At 44.3% G+C, this 26480-nt stretch overlaps 1 protein-coding gene across 2 annotated transcripts in view; it reads left to right on the forward strand.

Moving 5' to 3' along the window:
• The window catches only part of LOC138762909 (xanthine dehydrogenase/oxidase-like), a 223412-nt gene that overhangs the window by 83585 nt on the left and 113347 nt on the right, over positions 1-26480 (forward strand). For both annotated transcript variants that reach the window (XM_069936426.1, XM_069936420.1), the window contains 4 exons: positions 19015-19118; positions 19689-19850; positions 22777-22920; positions 26044-26167. In XM_069936426.1, the coding sequence (XP_069792527.1) occupies positions 19015-19118; positions 19689-19850; positions 22777-22920; positions 26044-26167 (534 nt within the window). The remainder of the gene's footprint in view (positions 1-19014; positions 19119-19688; positions 19851-22776; positions 22921-26043; positions 26168-26480) is intronic.

A 26480-nucleotide genomic window follows, 5' to 3' on the forward strand; every position in this document is an offset into this window, starting at 1 on the left:
CTGGCCTGAGTTGTTGCCACTGCTGCTAGTGGGGTGGTGCCGATCCCTCTGTTCAAGCACATGACCTAGGGGAGAAGGAGTTGGAGGAAGTTGGGTTGGGAGCAATGCTGGGTCTGATCCAGCTTGTGCTAGGTCCCTTACCGAGACCGTGTCCTCCCGCCCATCCAGGTTCTCGACGTATGCGTAATGCGGGTTCACATGGAGCAGCATCACTTGGTCAACAAAAGGGTCATTCTTTGAGTACCGGAAGTGGCGTCGCAGCAGGACAGGTCCGGGAACCATGAGCCATGCTGGCATGGTTCTTCCCGATTTAAATTTCCTCAGGAAAGAGAACATCCTTTCATGTGGAGTGGCATTCGTCGTGGTACATAGGAGGAAGCGGATGGAGTGCAGGGTGCTAGTGAGTACGTCCTGCCAACAAGCGGTGGGGAGGTCTTTGAACCGGAGGGCAAGCATGACCATTTTCTAGACGGTGGCGTTCTCTCTTTCGTCTTGCCCATTACCACGTGGGTTATAGCTGGTGGTCCTGCTTGAAGCAATACCGCACTCGAGGAGGTACCGCCGCAGCTCAGCGCTCATAAAGGAGGATCCCCCGGTCACTGTGGATGTAATTGGGGTACCCAAAGATGGCGAAGATGCTGTGCAAGGCCTCTATGACTGAGGTGGCAGTCATGTCCGAGCAGGGCACAGCGAACGGGAAGCGAGAGTACTCGTCGATCACCATAAGAATATAGGTGTTACGGTTGGTCGACGGTAGGGGCCCCTTGAAGTCCATGCTTAGATGTTCGAATGGCCGGGTGGCTTTGATGACGTGGGTATTCTCCGGGCGGAAGAAGTGAGGCTTGCACTCAGTGCACACCGGGCAGACTCGGGACATGGAGCGAATCTCATCGACTGTGTAGGGCAGGTTGCGGGCCTTACTGAAGTGCGCGAACCTAGTGACCCCCGGATGACAGAGCTCCTTGTGGAGTCTCTGCAGCCTGTCCATTTGTATGTTGGGGCAAGTCCCCCTGGAGAGCGCATCTGACGGGTCATTGAGCTTACCAGGCCGGTACAGTATGTCGTAATTAAAGGTGGAGAGTTCAATTTTCCACCTAGCGCGATCTTGTCATTCTTGATCTTACCTCGCTGGGTATTGCTAAACATGAAGGAGACCATGTGTTGGTCAGTCAACAGTGTAAAGTGCCTGTCAGTGAGGTAGTACCTTCAATGACGTACCGCTTCAACTATGGCCTGGGCCTCCTTCTCGACAGAGGAGCATCAGCTCTCAGGATCCTGGAGGGTCCTGGAGAAGAAGGCTACTGGCCAGCCAGCCTGGTTCAAAGTGGCCGCCAGTGCAAAATCAGATGCATTGCTCTCTACTTGGAACAGAATGGACTCGTCAGTGGCGTGTAGCGTTGTAGTAGCGCTGTCTGATTTAATGCGGTCGAAGGCCACTCCGGCTTTGGTTGGCAGGGGAAAGAGGTGGTCTTGATAAGGGGCCGTGCCTTGTCGACGTAGTGTGGAACCTATTGGGCGCAATACGAAAAGAAGACCAGGCAGCGTCTGAGTGCCTTTTCGGTGTGGGGGGTTGGCAGGTCCGTGAGGGGACGCATGCGGTCAGTGTCCGCCATTACCACCCCGTTCTCCACCACACAACCTAGAATTGCAAGCTGAGTGGTCCAGAAAACGGTGGTAGCAGTCGCTGAAGACTGGGCCAGAGTCGGGTCTGAAGCGACGGTAGCGGCGGCGGGTACCTGGTTGGCAGTGTCAGTGGCGGTGGCAGGTACCTGGTCGACAGCGGCAGTGGGTGCCTAGTCGGCGACGGCAGTAGAGGCAGCAGCAATTACTAGGTCGATAGCAACGGTCGATGAAGTCTGAGCCGGAGTTGGGGTCAGGGCCTGGGCATCCGTTGCTCTGTGTGGGCGGTCCAAGCGGGCCAACGTCATCATGGCGAGGGTGGAGTGTACCTTCCGTGCTCGGCGCCTGCCCTGTGACGTCAGGGACTGCTGTGCGATCAAGCCCTCGCTCTCATTGGATGAGAGCCCCAATGAAGAAGGGTTTGAATGAGGGGATGGCAGTTGGGCTTCACATGAGGCACAGTATTTGGTAGTGGTCATTTTGGAGCGACAGATTACAGCAAAGTGACTGTTTTTTAGGCACTTCTGGTACCTGGTTTTCCTTGTAGGACACTGGGGCCTGCTGTGCTTGTCCCTCCCACAGAAGTAGCACTTCAGGGTTGCATCAGGCAGGGTAGTGGCGGCAGAAGGCCATCGGTGGGCCATGGGGTATTAGGGTTAAAGGGGGGGGGCATCCTACTCACTTCATAATGTGGAGTCCAGCCCTGAGAGTAAGCATCCATACTTAAGACCGCATCCTCCATCGTCTCTGTGATCCGGGTCGTGTCCTCTAGGTTTTCTCCCCCTAACTCTAGCAGGCGCTGTCTCACCTCATTTGATCAGACCCCGGCCACATAAGCATCCCGAATGAGATCGTAGGTGATCTCAGCAGCAGTTCTGTCTGTGCAGGTACAAGCTCTGCCCAGTACCCTTAGTTCTTAGAGGTAAGCTCTACAGGACTCACCGGGCAGTTGCCTCCTGGTCATTAGCTTGTACCGGGCGTAGACCCTGTTTACAGGTTTTTCGTAGAGTTCTTTCAGCACCTTCATGGCTGCAGTGTAGGTGGCTGCGTTCTGGATACTCTTGTAGACCTTCGGGGACACCATAGACATCAATACTAGCAGTCGATGGCCGTCCTCCTCCATGGCAGGGTCAGAGAGTTGTAGGTAAGCCTTGAAACTCCTCACCCAGTGCTTGAAGTCATTCGGGGCAGTAGCTAACTGCGGGTCGATGTTGAGAGGTTCCGGTTGCTCCATACGCTCCATCCCTAGGAACATTTTTGGTTAATAAAATTGTAGTGCACGTCAAAAGAATCAAAGGCTTGTTGATCCAAACCAAGGCTTTTATTAACCAAAAGACTGAAGCGTATCACATGTCGGTTGACCAGTCCAAAATGATCTGGGTCTGGCTAGGAGCAACCCTTTAAACCTGCCAGTAGGCATGGCTACACTCTCAGCCAATCACAGCCATCCTATACTACAATATATACCTATATACATCAGTGATAGAATCCGTACTATCACAGTATGGAGTGAGTTATATTTAAGTTTTTTGTTTGTCAAAGCCTGATTTTTTTTCTCTGAGCTTGAGTTTTGAAAATCTTTTTCCAAGACAACAATCTCCTGTTCTGATTCCTCTACCTCCCTTAAATATTCTCTTTTAACTGCTTTTGTATATCCAATTATTTGACCTCTCAGGTATGCCTTAAGGGTGTCCCAAAAAAAGAATTTATCTGCAGGCAAGTTACAGTTGGCCTCACAGAACCTGTTTATCTGTGCTCTAGTAAAGCTACAAAACTCCCGTTTCTTCATCAGCAATGGATTAAAGTGATATCTGTATGCCGTCTCTCATTTATCTGGCGTTATAATTGTCAATGTCAAACGGGAATGGTCTGACAAAAGACTCGCCGTGTACTCTATTTCCACTATCCTACCCTCTATTTGAGCTGATGCCAAAAATATCCTGATGTAGGAAACATGTTGTCATGAATAGAAGGAATAGTCACCGCTTAGATGCTGCTGCCTTCATGCATCTATTAAGTTCATCTCTTTCATAAAGGTCATGGTAGTTTAGCCGCCCTGACCTTAGTTACCCTTTTTGATGACTTATCCAAGATTGGGTCCAGACAGAAAATGAAATTTCAAACCAGCCCCCCCCCCCCCAAACCCTCCAACCAGGATATTTTCTCTCCCCTCTACCAATTTCAAGAAGATATCCTGTATAAACTTTTCATCATCTAAATTAGGGGCATATATATTCAGTAGGGTCCAGAACTCTGAGTATATCTGACAGTGAACCATCACAAACCTCCCTGCTATGTCCATGACCATATTCTCCACCCTCACTGGAACATTTTTCCCTATCAAAATCACTACACCCCCTGCATTAGAATTAAAGGAGGACACTATTACTGGCCCACTCATCCTTTCTTCAGTTTTTGGTGTTCACATTCTATTAAATGTGTTTCCTGAAGGAAAGCTATATCCACTCCCAATTTTCCTATGTGCTAAGACTCTTTTCCTCTTCACCATTCCATTTAATCTGTTCATATTAAAACTGAAATATTTTATGCAGTTAGTCATTGCCCCAGTAATTCCTCCTGTGATTGTGCCGCCCTCGTACCTTGATCATCCAATGTCCATCCAATCCTTTATCCTTGACTGTTCGGACCAGCCCACCAGTTCCCCGAAGAAAGAAAAATGACAAGGACAAAGACAACACACAGTATAACAACAAACCCCAACCCCACCCCCCCCATATTCCCCTCTCTTATCCTACCCCATCTCCATCTCCATCCCCCCCAGCGATCACATCTCCCATGCCATCACCATTTCCCTCCATTGTTCAGCCTGTGCACTCTACAACTCTCTCTTCAATTTTCCACTTCCACCCACACCCCAGAGTCCTCCCAGATCCCTTCCCATTTCTAATTTCCAATACGTTTACATAAAACCGGTATTTATACATATTTACATCAAAATACTTACCATTTTGCAATAGTTATGTAGAGTAAAGTACATTAGTCCTCATTTTTATTTTCCCCCCAAGTGCTGGCCGTTCTTTCATAAAATGCTGTGCCTTTTCAAGTTCTTCCACCCCCGGGAATACCACTTTCAGAGTAGCTGGGTGCCAAAGGACACACTCATACCTCTTCTGTTTGATCAGTTTTTTGACTGGTTCAAATTCTTTTCTGCGCTTTAAAAGCATTGCACTAATATCAGGATAGAAAAATACTTTATACCCCTCAAGCTCCATCGAGAACCCCCTCTCCTGTTTCTCACACCGACTGCTGCTGCCCCCAACATTTTCTCTCTATCCTGGTATGCAACAGCTTCACCAGGACGGAACAGAGTTCATGCCCGGGTCCCGGTTTTGGAAGGGATGACCAGTGTGCCCTTTCCACCTCAACCTAGCACTTCGGGGATCCATTGTTGAAAAAAGCCCACAGGGTCCTTCCCCTCGATGCCTTCCACCACCCCCACTATTTCTCTGGCTGTAGTTTTCCAGGGAATCCAACTTTCCCCAGACGCATTCCCTTTCACTCACCAGCACATCCAGTTTATTTTCACCCTGCTTATTCTGTCCTCATTTGTGCCCACTGTCTTCTACCTCTGCCATTCTTCCTGTCAGGCCAGAGAGGGCACTTAGCATTTTGTCCAATTTTCCAGCTATGACCTGGGCTCTCCCATCCACTGCCTGGAATAATCTATCTTCCATAAGTCTCATGGCCTCCAACACATCAAGAAAGGCTCTGAGGCCTCCTTCTCCCTTTGCTTTGCCACAAAGTCCTTCCTTGGCCTCCTGGCCTCGTGTCAATCCTTCCATCCTCCATTATCGTCGCTGCTGCCTACATTGCTATCACCATCCATGCCGTCGCTGCTCTTGTCGCTACCGCTTGTCATACCACCTGACATGACACTGGATCACCTCAAGCCCTCTGATCATATATTTAATGCGCACCCCACGCTTCCCAGTTGCTCAGTTCCATTGCCGCTACTCCTGCCGATCGCAACTTGTTCAGTGCAAGAGTGCTTCTCTTGGTGCTCTCGCCAAGGGAGGGGATCCCCAAGCCCCTCCCGCACTCCGGGCCACTCAACGGAGCTTTCGCTTCCCGTTTGCTGGTCCAGGGTTCTGTCACTTCTTGTGGGGTGGCCTGCAACTCCGCTCTCATGTCATCCTCCGCAGCGGCATCGAGGCGGCACGGCACTGCCATTTTCTCTGCCACGAGGTGCCTCGGATTGATCCCCTGGAGTCAGGACTGATTCTTCAGCATTTTTGCTGGCTGTAATTTTTCTTCATCATCTTCCTACTACTAATGTCTTCCAATACCACTGGTGAGTATTTTGATTGTTATTTTAATATATTGCTTGGTTTTTCTTCCCTATGGATCTGGGAGCTCTTGCATTTCACCTCCTCTCACACTTCTCGCATCACATGATCCCCCCCCCCATGGACTTCAATTGCGAGGGATTTCAGTTGCCCAACAATAATTGGAGTAGTGAGAAAAGGAGCACAGAATTCCTAAACTGCATGGCAATAGTTTTCAGGAAGTTTAAAACAAGCCCAACATTGGCAGACTACAGGGGAATGTCAACTCTTACATTTTTATGCATTTTCTGGAAGATGAGTGCCACTGGCAAAGCCAGCATTCTTCACCTAGCGGTAAGCACCTGGAATGCATTGCCTTAGAGAGTGATTAAAGCTGGATGGGTCACAGCATTTAAGATGTTTCTACATGAACACTTGAATTGCTGAGGCATAAAGGAAAAAAGGTCCAAGTACTGGGAGATGTACATAATTGAGAAGGATCTGGACCAGTTGGGTAGAATGGCTTGTTTCTATGCTGTATGATTCTATGCTGTTATCCATCCCTAAGTATCCTTGAGAGGCTGATGGTGAGTCACTTTCTTGATTTTTTTCCCCTCTGGTAAAGATATTCCTACAGTGATTTTGGCTCTGGAGTACCAGGATCTGGATCCAGTGACAATGGAAATCATGGTATTCCCAAGCTCCTGGGAATAAAAATACACTGGGCCTTTTTACATCAGTAGGGGGAAGAGATCAAAGGCTTAGGGTGGTGGATTTGGTGCTTGCCAATGAGTCTCTTTTGCCTTGTGTAGTTTTGAGTTTCTGGAGGGTTGTGGAATTGCCCTCATCGAGGCAAGTGATGAGTATTTCATCAGGTACACTAACAGTGTGCTGCATTTATGGGGAACAAAACTGAATCAACTGTTTGGGGCCGAGGATCCTTCATCAAGATTGGAAAATGAGAAAATGGGCATGTTTTAAATTGCCAACAGACAGGTGAATGGAGGTAGTGCAGGGAATGTTTGTGAAAGAATATAGACCAAGGTCATGGAATTAATTAACAACTGACAATAGGAACAAAATATTATTGAAAATATTTGGAACAAAAAATTGAAACAGAAAAATATCCATGAAGAGTAATAGGAAAAAAAATGTGTTTTTACCTGAAATTGTTAAGCTCAGCATAATGCCCTATGAATTGTAACAAGCCAGGTCAGAAGTTGAATTGCTTTTCCTTGAGCTTGTGCTGGGCATCACTGAAGCAATATTGTTGACCAAAGACTGAAGTCAGAATGGGATAAGGGATGGAGAATGAAAGTAATAGGTAACAGGAAGCTCAGGTCGCCCTTGCAGACTAAATGTAAAGAGGTTGCTAAATCTGAGTTGAGTTTTTCTAATGTAGAAAAATCCATATTTTGAACATATCAGTGCCTCTACTTCTTCAGGAGTTTGCAGAGGCTTGGTATGACATTGGAAACCCTGGCAAATTTTTACAGATGTGTGATGGAAACTATGCGGACCAGCTGCATTGCGGTCTGGTTTTGGGAAGCCAAAACCTCTGAGTGTAAAGCCCTGCAAAAGGTAGTGGACACAGCCGAGGACATTACAGGCAAGACCCTCCCCACCATTGGATCCATATCACGCAGCATACACCTTGTTCTTGCTGCTACCATGAGGAAAGAGGTATAGGTGCCACAAGACTAACATCACTAGTTTCAAGAACATCAGCTACCCCTCCACCATCAGACTCCTCAACAATAAACTCAATCACTCAATTACAGGCTCTTAATGTTGCACTTTATTGTTTTTTTCCTCTCTGTATTGCAGTCAATTTGTTTACATTTCTTTATTTGTTGACATGTGTACATTTTATTTTGCACTGCCAATAAGTGGCAATTGTGCCTTGCTCACAGGAAGAAGAATCTCAGGGTGTTTGCAATGTAATATATCTACTCTGACAATAAATCTGAATGCATTATAGTCAAAGAGTTCTACAGCACCGAAAGAGACTCTTCAGTCAACTTGTCAATACTGACCAAGCTAATCTTGTTTCTCTGGCCCATCTAATGCTTTCCTATCCATGCACCTATCTAAATGCCTTTTGAATGTTACAATTAGTCCAACTTCTTTCACTTGCTCTGGCAGTTAATTCCATACTGTATACCCTTCATCCTGGAAGTGAAGATGTTTACCTCAGGTCCATTTACATCTCCTCAATTCTATCCCTCTAATTTTAGATTCACCTACTTTGGGGAATGGTCGAGACTATTTACCTAATTATGCTCCTCATGTTTTGGTAAACCTTAATAAAGTCCTATCTTAACCACCTACACTCCAGTGAGAAAAGTTCCAGCCAGACTCTTATAATTCAAGCTACCAGTCCTGGTAGCATTATCAAGAATATTTACTGCACCCTTTCCAGCTTAACAATATCTTTGCTATAGCTAGAGGATCAAAACTTTTTACAATGGTCTCAACAATGTCTTGTATAGTTGTAACCTGCTCCTACATTCAGTGTCCTGACCAATGAAGTCAAGCAGGTTGATCACTTTTTTCACCACACTACTTGTGTCACAACTTTCATTGAACTATGCACTTGTACCTCAAAGTCTCTTTGTTCCACAACACTCCCTGGGGTGCTTCACTGTTAAAGTCCTGCCCTCGTTTAACCTACCAAAGTGCAATGCCTCACACTTTCCTGAGTTAAATTTCATTTGCCATTCCATGGCCCAGTTCACCTTGATCCTGCTGTATCACATTAACTGGATGGACTGTTTGGGACTCGGCGATGGAAACGAACAAGGTTAAAGGAATGATGCGTAATTTCCTGAAATTGAATGGGAGAGAGGCACAAGGTGAAGAGTAGTCAGTAGAAATGGAAGAGTGGACCAGGGAGTCTCAGAGGAAACCTTAACCTTAGAATGCTAAAAGTCCATGGAATCCAAGTGGCAAGAGCATATTCAATTCAAAATTGGTTCAGTGACAGGAACCAATGAGTAATGGTTGATGGATACTTTTATAAATGGAGGGCTACTACAAAATTTAACAGAGATCAATTCTGTTTTTTTTTGTCATGTTTATTAAAGTTTTAGACATAACCATTGGAGGATTAAAAGGAAATTTGCAAATATAACAAAAAAATGGCCACATGTTTGGTGATAAAGAAAAAGCATTAAACTATATGAAATGCTGGTACCTGTAGTCTGAATGCAGAATGTGGCAATAATACATCACAAGAACAGGCACTTTAACCCATAATGTTTGTGTCGACCATGATGCTAATTTAATCTAATCCCAGATCTCTCCACGTTCACGTGCCTGACTAAATGCCTCACATATATTGCTATTGTATATACTTGCAATGATTCCCCTGACAGTACATTTGAGCTACATAAAATAAAATTTGCCTCATTCATCTCCTCTAAACGTTGCCTCCCCCACCTGAAAGTGATTCCCTCTTAAATTTGACATTTCTCCCCTGGGAAGGGAAAAAAAAATACTTTCTACCCTATTTATGCCTTTAATAAATTACATTCTTCTATCTGGCTGCCCTCAGACTCCGACTCTCCAGAGAAACAGTCCAGGTTTGCCCATCCTCTCCTTAGAGCTAATATTCTCTAATCCAGACAATCACCACATGAACCTCGTCTGCACCCTCCTCAAAGCTTCCACATCATTTTTTTCGAATGGAGTAACCAGAACAGCACACAGTAACATCAATATCACTATGCCAATGTTCTTTACAGTTGCAAACTGCCCGCTTCTATATTCAATGTCCCAAATAATGAAAGCAAGTATGCTGTACACCTTCTTGAACACCCTATTCACTTGTGTTGGCACATTTGTATCTAACGAATTCTACCCCATTTGAGTCGCTAGCTCGAAGTCACAGTCAATATTGTAGAAAATAAAGTCAACCATTACAACTACTTAATTTCTTTTGCATATTTCTGTAAGTTGCAAATATTTCAGTTCCTCCATCACCCACTGACTATTGAAAGGCCTACAGTCTTAACTCCATCCTAGTGATTATACCTCTTTCAACCAAACTGGCACCTTCTCAAGTGGGATTAATCCAGAAAAGTGTAAAATAATGGAATGGGAGATGGAACAATCAAGGAAAGCTAGATAAATTATGAATGAACTGCCAACATCACTGTTATATAAAGGACACTGTTTGACCTGCTGAGTTTCTCCAGGATTGTGTTTTTACTTCAACCACGGCGTCTACAGATTTTCATCTTTTACTGCCAGGATCATGAGTTTGTTAACCGTTTGTGTGCTGTTCACAGGAAAAGTGATTGTATCAGATGGTGTGCTTAAGAGGGCATTTCCAAGACTGGAACATTGCAGATTGGAACTTAGGCTGACACTTAATTGAGGAGCTGAGATGGTATAAACAGGAAGGATCTATAACCTTTAGCAGAAGAATAATAGTTGAAGAGGGTATAAATTTAAAGTAGGATTAGAATGGAGATGTTGAAAAGAATTTCCATCCAAGGGGTAGTAGGTTTCTGGGTTTCATTGTGTGAAAAGGTGGTAAAGGCAGAAACCTGTTCCACATTTAAACAAGCATGATGTGTGTGCGTTTGAAGGTCTGGCTCTAACAGGTTTCTTCAGAGGAGACCCTTACTGTCTCTGAATGGACTTCCTTTCTTTTTTTTTCTTCTTTATTTTTCCAAGATAATACTAGAGCATGACAAACCTTTGTTAGCCTTTGAATGGTATGTAGGAAACTGTTTTTAACTCTATCTTGGCTCACTTGTAAAAATAAAATAAATCTAAAACAAAAGTCCTTGTGATGAAAGGTGGGATTAGGCTTGGTGGTTCTTCAACAGGCATGAACAGATTGAACCCCATGTGTCCTTTTGTTAACAATTGCAATGGATATAATTTCTGAGTTTTATACTGCATGATATAATACTGTTTAATTGTGTTCCAGTATGACTGAGTGATGTACTTTGGTGATTTAGGTCAGACTTTTGTGAGAGAAATGATAAAATGAATTAGGTTTCAACACTATTCCACTCTTGTGCAATAAATACACCACAGAAATGAACTGGGAGAATGGTGAGTCGAGACATAGTGCTCCTCTGCGGGTCTTACTACCTGGTATTATGCCAACAGCCTCATACATGTCTTAAGCAGACTTTAGAAGGGGCCAGCTGTGTTATTTTCAAATATTAGCACAACCACGGAGGTCAGTGCGAAAGATGGCAGCACCCATTCTTGGCAGCAGACCACGAGGGCTGTGGGCTCCAGGGGATCAGACGACCGGTGCAGAGCACCAGAACTGGAAGAAACCCCAGCCCCGACAAGTAGGAATATCCTGAGAGGAAACCCCACAAGGAAGGTGACCACAAGGGCTCAGCCACTGAATTTCTCATGCCAGGCCAAGGGGTGCTGGAAACCAATTCATAAGAATGAGGTATCCTGATTCGTGAGTGTACTACTTACAATAAGGGATCCCAGATGTTAGTATTTTCCTGATTTTTTCCGAGGTTTGGAATCAGGACATTTGGTCTAACAATTGGAGCTATCTGGAGTCAGTGGCTGCAGAGGTTCAAGTTCATAGGGATCCTCACTGATTTTTTGACCCCTCTTTAAACAACGATCCTGGCACACCCCATTGATGGGGGAGTGATCCTCTTTGCTGCTTTTATGCTCCTGTGGATTGACCTCTGATCTGATGTTCATCAGCAAGTGCTCCACACTGTGATGCTGCCAGTCAGGATGCGGTAGAAGGTCAACATGATGCTGGCTGGTAACCTTGCCTGTCTCAATCTTCTCAGGATGTGCAGTCACTGTTGCACCATCCTGACGTGGTCCACGGACTCTCCCTTCCTGTCAGGCCGATGACCAGATTGGTATCAATGACAGCGAAGGACCAACAAACATGTATCTGGGGGTACATCTCTAACGGTGGGGGGGTGGGGTTGAATGTTATTGATCATTGTATTGTATTGTTTGTATTGTTGATCATACCCCAGTTCTGCGCGTTGACCCTCCTGGGCCTCGACTTCCAGAGTCATTTCAGGAGTGTGACGATGGCGTTTTGGGCCCCCCCCCCCCCCCACAAGTGCCACTGACCATTCACAACCCCCAGCTCTTGGACCTTCCCCCCTCCAGCTCTTGGTCCCTCTTCTCCCAACCAAGCACCTAGTCTCTGGCACCATCCTGTAGTCTCACCACCTTACAGATGGCCCCCTCCATCATTATTTGTGAACCTCACCCAGGACTGTAAACCGATCACCACCAAGAGTCGGAGCTATAGTACAGACGATATGCAGTTCATCCGGGCTGAGGTTCAGCGATTGCTGGCGGAGGGGATCATCGCCCCCTAGCTCCAGCCCCTGGAGGGCGCAGGTCAGAGTGGTCAAAATGGCGGTTAAGCCCCGGATGGTGATCGACTATAGTCAAACCATCAACTGTTTCACCCAGTTGGACGCATACCTGCTATCCCGGATAGCCGACTTAGTCATTAAGGTCGCATGATATAGAATTTTTTCGACCATTGACCTTAAGTCGGCTTACCACCAGCTCCCCCTCTGCCCAACTGATCAAATCTACACGGGATTCGAGGCCAACGGCAAACTTTTCCACTTCCTGCGGGTGCCTTTTGGTGTGACTAACAGTGTCTCTGCTTTTCAGAGGGTTATGGACTGGATGGTGGAAGAGACAACTGCAACGTTCCCATATCTTGACAATGTCACCACCTGCGGCCATGACCAGCAGGACCATGACACTAACCTCGCCAAGTTCTTACATACTCCCAAGTTCCTCAACTTGACATACAAGATGGACAAGTGCGTGTTCAATACAGATCACCTGACCCTCCTTGGATGCGTCGTGGCACATGGTGTCATTGCCTTGGACCCTGACTGCATGCGACCACTCATGGAGCTCCCAGTCCCAAAAACCCTAAAGGCACTGAAGAGGTACCTGGGGCTGTTTTCCTACTACGCACAATAGGTACCTAATTACACTGATAAAGCCCACCCCTGATTAAATTCACAACCTTCCCATTATCAGCGGAGGCCCAGGCTACATTTCACCAGATCCGAGGAGACGTCGCAAAGGCCACGATGCATGCCGTGGATGAATCTGTCCCCTTCCAGGTGGAGAGCAATGCCTCTGATGTCGCACTGGCCGCCAAACTTAACCAGGCAGGCAGGCCGGTAGCGTTTTTCCCCTGCACCCTGCATGGTCCCGAAGTACGGCACTCCTCCGTCGTGAAGGAGGCACAGACAATTGTTGAGGCGGTACACCACTGGTGGCATTACCTGGCTGGTAAAAGGTTTACCCTGCTGACTGACCAGAGGGCAGTGGCCTTCATGTTTAATACAAAACAGTGGGGTAAAATCAAAAATGACAAGATTCTTAGATGGAGGATTGAGTTATCCACCTATAATTATGATATCTTGTAGTGGCTGGGTAAACTCAATGATCCTCCAGGTGCCTTATACCGAGGGATGTGCGCCAGTGCACATCTTGACCGTCTCCAGGCCCTTCACGACAGTGTGTGCCACCCCGGAGTCATGAGACTGTACCATTTCGTTAAGACTCGGAACCTCCCGTTCTCCGTTGAGAACGCCCGGTCCACGACCAGACACTGCCAGATCTGTGCTGAGTGTAAGCCACAGTTCTACCAGCCAGAAAAGACACACCTCATTAGGGCCACACGCCCCTTCAAACAACTCAGTGTTGATTTCAAGGACCCCTCCCAACCTCCAATAGGAATGCCTACTTCCTGACAGTGGTGGACGAATTCTCCAGGTTCCCCTTTGCTATTCCCTGCCTGGATATGACCTTGACGACGGTCATTAAGGCACTGCGCATCATCTTCACCCTTTTCGGGTACCCCGACTATATTCATAGCGACCGGGGCTCCTCGTTCATGAGCGAGGAGCTGCGACAGTACTTCCCAGCCAGAGGCATAGCCACCGGCAGGACCACCAGCTATAATCCCAGGGGTAATGGCCAGATGAAAAGGGAGAATGCCACCACCTGGAAGGCTGTGCTCCTGGCGCTCAGGTCAGGACATTTTGCCCAAGGCTCTCTATGCCATCCGGTCATTACTATGCACCGCTACTAACATCGATCCCCAGGAGATCAGCGAACTGTTCATCCATCCCTCCCTGGTTGGCACCCCCAGGGGCGGTCCTGCTACGGAAGCATGTCAGGGGCCATAAGACAGACCCACTGGTGGAAGCGGTGCACCTCCTTCAAGCCAAATCCAAATATGCATTTGTGAGGTCCCCTGATGGCCATGAGGACACTGCCAATCCGAGACCTGGCGAGGGCCAGAGACCCCGAAACGGCCTTGCCGGCCACCGACCAGACCACGGATCTGATCGCGCTACACTGGAGAACGACCCTGGAGTCCGAGCCACCTGCCTCACCGCTGGATGTCCGGGAATCTACCCCCCATGAGGCAGCGGACCTCCTATCCCCTCAGGAGTCTTCTGCCAGCACTCTGACCCAGACGGTTCCTGCCTCGGACTCTCCCACGATGGCCTGCTCTCTGGAGGAGCGACGTACAGACACACCGGCCTCTTAGCGGTCCAGCAGAAGGAGGAAGTTGCCCATGTGACTAAACCTCTAGTTGGAGGGAGTGTCCACCTTTCTGTCCATTTTCTCCCCCCTCCCCTTTTTCTCTTATTGTTCCCGGTGGTTTCTATTTAAAAAGAGGGGGTGAATGCACAGGCTGGCCCGCCCTCCTGATGACATCCTCTTCTTGACTCCTCCCTGGTCTCCTCCCGTGTGACCCAGGCCTTAAAGGTCGACTCCCCTCTCCCTCTCCTCATTTTCCCTAGCCTTGACCCGGGCCAGTAGTCTCTTGTGTAATAAAGCCTATCATTTCCCTCAGTCTTTGTCTCTGTGATTATTGGGGCAACTGGTAGCGCCCAACAGAGAGCAAAATCTAGACCTAGAAAAAGCTTTAGCACTCTGTAGTGCTACAGAAACTGTATAAACGCAGGCAAGAGAGCTGTTCAATGAAACTAGCTGCAACGTCGATGCAGTGAGCAAGAACAGACATGAACTGTTTAACAAAAAGCATGCCAAAGTGGAAAGAGAGGCAGGGCCAGTGAACAAAAATGAAAGGTACAATTGAAAGCCTTGTCATCGATGCGGTACACAACACCTATCAAAATGTGTCCAGCATATGGTAAAACATGCAACATGTGCAACAAAAGCAACCATTATGCCCGATGCTGTAGGAACCAAGTGCAACAAAGCAAGGTTCATGCAGTAAATGAAAGGCAGATAGAGGAATTCTATGTAGATATTGTGACTTGAAAACAAGAAAGTAAACAGAGACTGGATGTTGAGGTTAAAAGTGAATGACATATACATTTCAGTTAAATTGGATACTGGAGCACAAATTAATGTAATATCAGAGACTGATTTTAAGAAGATTAGACCCACATCAAAAATGTATGGAACAAAAGTGAAGGTGAGAGGATATTCAGGTACCGATATACCAGTGCAAGGAGAATGCATGGTCAAAGTGAAACACAAGGACAAAGAACATATACTAGCATTCATCATGGTACCAAAGGATGTACAGGCCATACTAGGTTTAACAGCCTATGAGAAATTGAACCTGGTAAAAAGAGTCCTTGTTGTGGAAAGTGAAGGAGAGACAGTCTATGATGAACTCATGAAAGAGTACAGTGACCTATTTCAGGGTCTAATCCAAGCTCTCAGGCTCACTCTGAGTAGGGGTGTGAGGAAGGGGCGAACCAGGCGAGGCCAGATCTCGTAGGGGTACAGCGTCAGTACTCCTGTCTGGAAATCTAACATCTGCATAGTTGGGGTTAGTATGCAGTAGCTGAACTGGTTGGACTCGGGGGTTTGTTTTACGCACCCAAGTGTGGCTCTTCAGCAGCACGGTTCCAGGCTCAGATAAACAGGCTGGCCAGTCCATCACAGTTCCTGATTTCCTAGGAAAGGCAAACATACGTTTATGAGGTGTTTGATTTGTTGCAGTACACAATAAAGACCGAATAGAATGTAGTGTCTCAGGCAGCACCTCCTGCCACCGGATTACAGGGTAACCATGTGTTTTTAAAGCAAGCTTAACAGTCTTCCAGACTGTAGCATTAGCCCTTTCAACTTGCCCATTGCCCTGCGAGTTGTAGCTCGTGGTACGGTGGTTGCAATTCCTTTTCGTAGCAGGGATCGCCCCAGTTCAGCGCTCATGAATGGTGAGCCCCTATTGGTATGAATGTAATTGGGAAAACCAAAAATGCTGAAAATTCTGTCAAGTGATTTAAAGACAAAACGTCAGGGCAGTGTATCACAAAGGGAAACCTGGAATATTCGTCAATTACAGTAAGAAAATATACATTTTTGTTGTTGAAAGGTAACGGCCCTTTAAAATCTAAGCTAATCCAATCTAAGCTAAGCTAAGCCAATGTTAATAAAGCGAGGGTCGCCAGAGGGGGGAGACAGGCAGCTTGGCAGACATTCACCACACAAGGAAAGCAAACCTGAAACTGAATAGAAAGAAATGCCAGGTCAGGGTGACAGAACTAACATTTGTAGGAGATATTATTAGTAGTGAGGGCATCAGACCAGATCCCAGGAAGGTGTCTGGCATTGGGAGCATGCCAAGGCTACAATACAAAAAGGACAAACAGGTTTAATGGAATGGCCAACTATAAGGGTAAATTCATATCCAACCTCTCAGAAAAGACGGCTCCATTGTGAAGACTAACAGAAAAGAACATTGAATGGGAGTGGAATCACGAGCATGAAAAGTCATGGAGAGAACTAAAGAAACTGCTCACAGAGGAACCAGTTCTGAGATTTTATGACCCAACAAGACCCATCAAGATTTCATCAGACGCATCGTATAGTGGGCTCGGTGCAGTTCCTCTGCAAGAATATGATGATTAGCATCCCATTGCATACGGATCACACTCAATGACAGACATAGAGATGCGATACGCTCAAATTGAAAAGGAGCTGCTCAGCATCACATACGCCTGTGAAAGATTTCATCAGTTTGTGTCAGGACAAGCAATCAGTGTAGAAACTGACCATATGTCCTTGATTGCATTGTTCCAAAAGCTATTAAGTGAATGTCCACTTAGAAGACAAAGAATGATGATTAGGCTGCAATGCTATACCCTGAATGTAGTGTATACTCCAGGTAAGCTAATGTACACAGCAGACATGTTGTCTAGAGCTGTTGACACTAGAGAGCCTGCAAACACTAAAATGGATGAAGACGTGAATGCCTTCGTGGACGTGATCACAAATGCACTGCCCATATCAGATGCAAAAATGGAGCTCGTAAAGTCAGAGACAAAGATGAAACACTGAGACAACTGAGAAAAAACTTCTTGGATGGATGGCCCAACCTGAAGCAGGACTGCTCACCTGACGTTTCAGAGTACTGGAATTGCAGGGCGGAACTATCAGCAGTTGAAGCCATCTTCTACAAAGGATGAAAAATCTTTATGAGAAAAGAGATGCTAAAAAGGATCCATGGAGGACAACTTGGAATCAAAAAGTGTAAGAAAAGAGCACAAGAGGTGATGTACTGGCCAAGAATCAACAATGATATCACAAATGAAGTGTCAAACTGTACAATATGATGGAAATATCAAGCAAGCAATCCTGCAGAACCACTGAAGCCACACCCAGCACCACACAGACCTTACCAGAAGGTAGGTGCTGACCTATTCGAACGTCAAGGGAAGGACTGTCTTGTAGTCACAAACAATTACTCTCTGTATCCAGAGGAGTGTAGACTGATCACCAGCACTGCAGATGCTGTAATAACAGGTATGAAAGCCATATTCTCAAGACATGGCGTGGCAAGCAAGGTCTTCACAGACAATGGACTCCAGTTTTGCAATTTAAATTTCTGCTGTTTGCCAAAGAGTGGGACTTTGTACACATCACATCAAGTCCTCATTGTCCACAGTCCAATGGTCTTGTGGAAAAATCACTACAGACCGTGAAAGGACTATTGAAAAGGCAAAAGACAGTGGAACAGACATCTACCAGAGCATGCTAGTATACTGCACAACGCCTCTAGAGTGTGGTATGTCACCAGTACAACTCCTTATGCAACGTAGGTTAAGATCAAACCTACCCTTTCAGGAGAACCTCCTAACACAAAAGAGGGGGAGAAAGTGAAGAAGTTTAAAGAACAACGGAAAGTATTACTTTGACAGAAGAACAAAAAACCACCTGGAACTGCACACTGGTAACAAAGTAAGGCTGGAGATGAATCCCTTTGGTTTCTCTTTCTCTTATTCGTGGTTGTGCCAGGCTAGTGACGCCTCTTTATGTGCTTTTACGGCAAGCAAAAGTTAATAAATGTTGTGTATTTATGTACATAACAATAAAGGAATCAAGAATTTCTTTAGATCGTTACATGCAAGTCACATTTCACTGGTTTTACAAAAAAAAATGGAAATATTGACTTGTTATAATAGAGCTTTAAGTGCCTTACACCTGCATGGGATACAAACAATGGATAGCATTCTTCTGAATTTTGAAACTCACTGTGGTGCTCATGAATCTACTCTTCCTTTCCAGAAAAAAATGTGCATACTTTAACCAAGGCACAAGCTTATCAATCAGACAAAAATCCATTTACATCACTGATAGATGAAAATAATCCCTTATTTTCCTCTCTCCACCAAGTCAAGGATCCCAGCTTAGAATCCAACCGTCATTGGTCTGAAATCAATATTAAACACCCTGCTCCACAGCTGGAAACATGCCCACACCACCACCTGTACTTTGTTTTTGCTCCCTCTGATAACTCACTGTTAGCTTCTGTCTTTCACTCGTTCATTGACTGGCAATTCCATCATCTACTCATCCTCACACTTCATTCTAATTTAATACCTCATTGCCTCTGAATCTGTATTGCCACGTTTATTGGACTTGCTCGGTTTTTTTTTCATCTTTTTTTCCTTCGTTCTTGCCCCAACTTTCAGGTTGCTTCTTGCTGTATCCTTCTTTGTCTCTCCCTGCCTGCACACCCATACCCCCAACTAATCAACTGAGGAGAAAGCAAATGTAAATGTTTTAATATCCAAGTTAATAGCCTGTTGATTGATTAAAAGGATTATTGCAGGAGCCTTGACTGTTCTTGACAAGGAAATAATCCCTGACGACTCTGATCCACTGCTAGCCAGCGCTGCATACAGGAAAATATTGGCACAAGCTCTCTTCTACAAGGCAAGTAACTTGTATAAATACTTTTCAATGATTGTCATGTTCATATTTAACTATGGCTCCGAAATCTTAATTAAACTACATTTCAGTGGCAAATGTGCCAATTGCATTAAATAAAAACATAATCGGAACATTTAAGGTTAGACTTTGGTCTATACTGAATTAGTTGGTCTTGAGTGGATTGGTACCAGAGACATAGGACTCCTGAAGATGAAATGAAATTCCTGTGCTATCTGATGTCTGGTGGAACATCCTAAAATGTCCATCTAATTCAGGGAATGACCTTTGTATTACCTATCCAGCTTTGGAATAGGAAAGAAAGATTTCACAAAAAGACAGCAAATATCCATGTACCAATTTTGAGCTGCATTCAGATCCCAATTGCTGAGATGAAAGGGCAGAGTGATAACCCATTTGTACCACCCAGTTCCCAATAATTTCCATATCTTCATTGTTTCAGCCTGTCGATGTAGATGTTCGGAAAATAAGTTTTTAACTTTATGCTCTACAACAATTACCCTCTAATTCTGAATTATTTGATCAATAAATACACTTTAAACTTTATTTGAACAGTTTTACTTGTTTCTCTTGAGTGACGATAAGATTACACCATGTAACCGAAGTGCACAATATTCTTTGGAGCGTCCTGTATCCACGGGAAAGCAAACTTACACCAGCAGACCTGGGGAATATCCTTTGACAAAGCCGATGCCAAAACTAAGTGCTCGTTTGCAGGTAGGATTTTGATATGTCATATAATTAATAGAACTCACTGCAAGTTCAGACATGATTCCACTTAAGTTTAAAGTGCATTTCTGCAAAATTAGATACGTCTTGCAATAAACCATAGCAATCTGAAAAAAATATCAAATATATGTATCCAGAATTATTATGTAATTTCCAACATTGTAATCTCCTTGCTGTACCTTGATAGGATAAGGTGATATTCTGCCAGTCATTGTTTCAGACTTTCTTGTGGTTAACATTACTGTGCTTTAGTTGGAGTGCTTTAAGTGACATATTTGACAAATAGTAGGGATCAAAAAGATTGGTTAATCATAAAGGTCCTTTTGTGAAGGCAAATTGCCACACTTTGTGCTTTCCCAATAAAGAATGGATCCTACCCAGTGTGAGAAACTCAAAGCCCTGCAGAGTGAGTAATATTAGGTTTCTAGTTTAGAGAAAAGGGATAATTCAGATGCTGTTTTTTTTTGTTATCTTCAGATCAAAATAGCTTGTGGATTTTTTTGTCTGCTTGGAGCAAGCGCAAAAATTGATTCAATCTTGGGAAATATCTGAATGAGTTCAACACATCTAGCTTGACCTAGAACAAATTTACATATTCACAATTACTTTTTTTTAATATTATCAACATTTAACAATAAAAGTGAGTTGCACAACCTCTCTGAAAACTGTTTGTTTTAGGCAAAGTTTAAGCACTGTTACGGAGTCCGGAGGACCCCAAACACCAGCACCAATAGATATGCTCCACCAACAAAAGTAGTTTTTAATTATATTTGAACAAGAAAACAGAATTAAACTTTAACTTATTACTTAACCTACCTAACCTACTTAATCCCCCCTCTAATACTAAGCACAGGTGTGTGTAATGTATATTTAAGATTAGAAAAGTTCTTTGGATCACAGTCCAATCTCACTGGTTGCAGGCAATTCTTGTACTGTTCACAGAAGTTAGCATTGATAAAGTTCACTAGGCTTTGGTGTTTAACATGTAAATAGTTACCACTCAGGAGGGTACTTGCTGGTTTTCAGAGAGGGATTCCTTTTCCAGAACATCCACAACTGATTCCTTCTCAATCAGTCTTGCTGATGAAACTTGCCCCCTTCAGGGTTTTCCAGATGATCCTCCTTCTTTCAGGTCACCTTTCAGACTACTAGTCTTCTCCTTCGACCAGACAGCCTTCCAAAGTTTGCCAGTTTGTTCCTCAGGAACTAATTTCTGTGACTCCTCTCTCCCTGTTTCACACCCTCCCTCTCTGAGTGCAAAACTGTTCTCTCCCTGCCTGCAAAAATCACATGCTATCCCAGGCCAGCTGTATTCTGCAACTTTGTTGTTCTTTCTGCAAAAATCCTGAAAAAATTCTGTGATTTGAAATATGTGTGTGCAAGCTGCTTTAGCAATTCTTCCCAAATCACCTCTAAATACTCTGTCACACCTCCTATTTAGAACTATTTGACAGCGGTTTTAGAAGTAGAAAATTGGGAGTCAATTTGTTTTAACTACTTTATTTCCTAGTTTAACAGAACATTTCCTGGCATCATTTCACAAATCATTTTGTTTTCTGTTCATATTACAGGAACAAAACTAGATGCTTGGGATAGCAGAGCAGAAATTATGTGCAGGCCTGCTTGGGCGAGGGAAGCAAATTGAAATACCATAAATGCCATCTTTGCCCAGATATCTCCCTTTTTTAATCTTTTTTTATTGGTTTTTATAAGAAATACAATACAATGAAGAAAAGGGAATGAAACTGAAAATACAATATCACATATGTGTGTGTAATAAATATATATAAAATACACTGGCGTGTGTGTGTGCGTGTATATATATCATGTATATATCTCTCATATAAACTCAGTCCCCCCTCCAATCCAATAGGTGAAAATGAAAAAAAAGATCAAAAGTATTGCATAAAATCGCCACCTGACCTACTCTAATAAAAAAAACTAACAAAAATCAGCTGAGCAGCTTATCCTCAGGGTTACATATATTTTGTAGTTTTTGGTTCCTACTGTAAATCAAAAATCAAAAGTAAGATTATATCTCATCTGGAAGACCAAGTAAATCTGATCACATTAGAAACATTTACATCATATAAAAATAAGACATAAAAGGTCACCATGTATCTTCAAATTTCATCGATGAATCAACTACATGATATCTAATTTTTTCTAAGCTTAGATAAGACATAATATGAGAGAACCATTGAAACACGTTGGAGGTCTAGAGTCTTTCCATTTGAATAGGATGACCCTTCTAGCCAACAATGTAGAGAAGGCCACAAAACATTGAACAGGTACAGAAAAACTCCTTATGTCTGGGTCAATAACCCCGAAAAGAGCAGTTATTGGATTGGGTCGAAGCTCCACCTGGAGTATAGTTGAAAAGACATTAAAAATTTCTTTCCAATAGTTTTCCAAGGATGGTCAAAACCAAAACATATGTGTCAATGTAGCAATTTCAGATTTGCAACTGTCACAATTGGGGTTAATATTAGAAAAAATACTAGCCAATTTATCTTTGGACATGCGAACTCGAAGCACCACTTTCAATTGGATTAATGACCAGATAAGTCAATGTAGGATCTATCACTAATCTTTTTGTTAAATGCTTAGTTAAACTTTCTTGTAGTTGAAGGCTCTTTATTAATGAATTGGAGGAGTCTGAGTTGTCCAGCAGCAGTGATGTCTTGGTCACCATTTTGGCTGAGCTCTTGGGAATTACACAAGATCTTGTCTTAAAAAAATGCTGAATGAGGCTGATACTAGTCAGTGCACTGTTAACAGCATTAGGTTAGTGAGATCAACAAATGGCACTTTATCATGCTTTACCACGATGGGTGACTCTACATTTCTCAAAATTAGCTTCATTCTTGGAATTGTAGAGAAGCTTTATTTTTTTATCTCCTTTATCTTACAGACATCAGGTGAAGCTCAATTCATCAACGACATTCCACCTCTTGCTGATGAACTATATGCAACATTTGTTCTCAGCACAGAAGGCAATGCAACGCTCGGCAACATTGATAGCACAGCGGCTATGGCTATGCCTGGTGCTGTTGCAGTAAGTATTTATGAAGTGCTTTGTTTAATTAGTTTCCTAAAGTTATCTTAAAAAAGCAATTTAAAAAATATTATAAGGAACATTTTCAAATCTTTTGAACTTGAAATTGAACAAGAAATGCTGCAAGTGATAAGCATCTGTTGAGGAAAAATTTTGAGATGTACATTTCAGTGTTTAAATATATATTCACAGATTAAGGTAATGAAAAAATTCAACTTCTGCAAAGAAATATTTTGTGGACACAGAGGTTGGTACAGGAAGGTTCAAAAGCCTGATAGCTGTTGGTGGGGAAAAAAAAGTTGTTATTGAACCTAGAGATGCTGAACTTCAAGATTCTGTACCTTCGGTGTGAAGTAGCAGTAAGAAAAGACCATGACCAGGGTGATGGAGATTCTTTATGATACTGGCTGCCTTCTTCAGGCAACACTTCATGTGGATGTCTTCAAAGGATGGAATGTTAGTGCCATGATAGACTTGATTAGCTTTGTAATGCTCTGCAGCCTTCTATGTTCATGGGCACTCAAGTTTCCAAACCAAGCTCTGATGCAACCATTCAGAATACTTCCCACAGTACACCCAGAAAAGTTTGAGAGTATTTGGTGCATGCTGAATTTCTTAAAACATTTTAGAAAGTAGAAGTATCGGTGTGCCATCTCCACAGTTGCCTCAGTATATTGGTTCCAGGAGAGATGCTCTGATACGTGGACAACCAGGAAGTTGAAGGAACTGATCTCTCTACCACTTTATTGACAATGAAAGCAGGTGAGAGTTTCCTCTATCTCTCCTTCCTAAAGTCCCCAGTAAACCTCTTGCTCTTGGTGATGTTGAGAGTCAGATTCTTCTGGCACCACCCAATCTGTTTCTCAATCTCCATTCTGTATCTAACTGCCCCGAACCAGTTTCTCAATCTCATGTATGCATGTTTGTAACTCATTATTAGATCAACAAATGTTGAGTCATCAGTAACTTTGAAGACTGCATATAAATTGAGCTTGGCTACATAATCATGGGATAGGTCAACGGAAAAAGCACGCAGCCTTGAGGTCGATGGTCAGTGAGGAGGAGGTGTAGTTGCCAATAGGCACTGAATAGGTTCTGCTGCTAAGGAAGTGGACGATTCAGTTGCAGAGGGAGGAATGGAGTCCTAGACCCTGAGTTTAATTATTATTTTTATTGGTACACTGAGTTGTAATCAGTGAACAACATCCTGAGGTAGGTGTTCCTGTGGACCAAATGATTGCATGCAGAGTGGAAGGTCAGCGAGATGGTATTCTGTTGTGATAGTAGGTGAAGAGAGGTACCACTAACCAGTAATCGCTGAGGTAGATCACTTTGCTCTTCTTTGACACTAGTACGATGGATGTCATTTTAGAGTAGTTGGGGACCTCATACTGCAGCAGAAAGAGGATGAAAATGTCTACAAAACCTCCATCCAGTTGGCCGGCACAGGCTTTACAGATGGGCCAGGTACATCATCTGTGCTGGATTCTTTTCGAGGGCTTCCGAGGAAGGACACCGTGAGTAGGAAAGGGCTTTGGCAAATACTAGAGCGCCTCGGATGCCCCCCAAAGTTCCTCAACATGGTTATCCAACTGCACAAAACCAACAAGGTCGAGTCAGATACAGCAATGAGCTCTGTGAACCCTTCTCCATTAACAATGGCGTGAAGCAAGGCTGCGTTCTCGCACCAACCCTCTTTTCAATCTTCTTCAGCATGATGCTGAAACAAGCCATGAAAGACCACAACAATGAAGACACTGTTTACATCCGGTACCGTACGGATGGCAGTCTCTTCAATCTGAGGCACCTGCAAGCTCACACCAAGACACAAGAGCAACTTGTCTGTGAACTACTCTTTGCAGACAATGCCGCTTTAGTTGCCCATTCAGAGCCAGCTCTTCAGCGCTTGACGTCCTGTTTTGCGGAAACTGCCAAAATGTTTGGCCTGGAAGTCAGCCTGAAGAAAACTGAGGTCCTCCATCAGCCAGCTCCCCACCATGACTACCAGCCCCCCCACATCTCCATCGGGCACACAAAACTCAAAACGGTCAACCAGTTTACCTATCTCGGCTGCACCATTTCATCGGATGCAAGGATCGACAAAGAGATAGAGAACAGACTCGCCAAGGCAAATAGCGCCTTTGGAAGACTACACAAAAGGGTCTGGAAAAACAACCAACTGAAAAACCTCACAAAGATTAGCGTATACAGAGCCATTGTCATACCCACACTCCTGTTCGGCTCCGAATCATGGGTCCTTGACCGGCATTACCTACGGCTCCTAGAACGTTTCCACCAGCGTTGTCTCCACTCCATCCTCAACATTCATTGGAGCGACTTCATCTCCAACATCGAAGTACTCGAGATGGCAGAGGCCGACAGCATAGAATCCACACTACTGAAGATCCAACTGCGCTGGGCAGGTCACGTCTCCAGAAGGGAGGACCATCGCCTTCCCAAGATCGTGCTATGTGGCGAGCTCTCCACTGGCCACCGAGACAGAGGTGCACCAAAGAAGAGGTACAAGGACTGCCTAAAGAAATCTCTTGGTACCTGCCACATTGACCATCGCCAGTGGGCTGATATCGCCTCAAACCGTGCATCTTGGCGCCTCACAGTTCGGCGGGCAGCAACCACCTTTGAAGAAGACCGCAGAGCCCACCTCACTGTCAAAAGGCAAAGGAGGAAAAACCCAACACCCAACCCCAACAAACCAATTTTCCCTTGCAACCGTGTCTGCCTGTCCCACATCGGACTTGTCAGCCACAAACGAGCCTGCAGCTGACGTGGACATTACCCCTCCATAAATCTTCGTCCGCGAAGCCAAGCCAAAGAAAGAAAAGATTTTCTTATTCATCCCTAGGAAATAATTGCAGACAACAGTATTCCTCAGAACATGCTGCTGTATTGAAACCGTATACTAACAAGGTCAAAGAAAGGTTGTCTCAATAGTTGTTGGAGAGAGGACAACTTTGTCTTCCAAATATTCATGTGAAGCCAGACTTATTAGCATAATTTTAACATGGGAGGAGGGAGAGAAATGCCTTTTCCATGAACATTATGCAAAATGAATTGACTGAGGAAATGACTTTTATTTAATTATTGTTTTCATTGACCTTGTAGGTTCTAACAGCAGAGGATATCCCTGGAAGCAACACGTTTATGCCTCCACCCTATGTGGTTGAAGAGATTTTCAGCAGTGGACCTCTTCTGTTCGCAGGACAGCCAATTGCACTATGTGTTGCAGGTAATAAAAGCAATAAATCTGAGCTTGGGTATTGTAAGTAATGTTGTATGATCCATGACAATTTATTGATGGTAAAATGTCAAAACACTCAGCAGATTATGTAGGTCTGTGGAAGAATTGTCTTAATTCTGACAAAAAGTCTTGGACCTGAAGTATTAACTACGTTTCTCTTTTCAAGTGTTGCAGACCAATGTTATGATTTTAGTTATGGTAGCTTTGTGATATGGTAACTCTTGTGATTCCTTGTTGTAGCCACTAGGTGACTCTTTGAAGTTCCTTTTGTGTATTTCATAAAACCATAAAATATAGGAGC

Source organism: Narcine bancroftii, chromosome 1 (assembly GCF_036971445.1).
Source record: "Narcine bancroftii isolate sNarBan1 chromosome 1, sNarBan1.hap1, whole genome shotgun sequence".
In the NCBI taxonomy this organism is placed as follows: Eukaryota; Metazoa; Chordata; class Chondrichthyes; order Torpediniformes; family Narcinidae; genus Narcine; species Narcine bancroftii.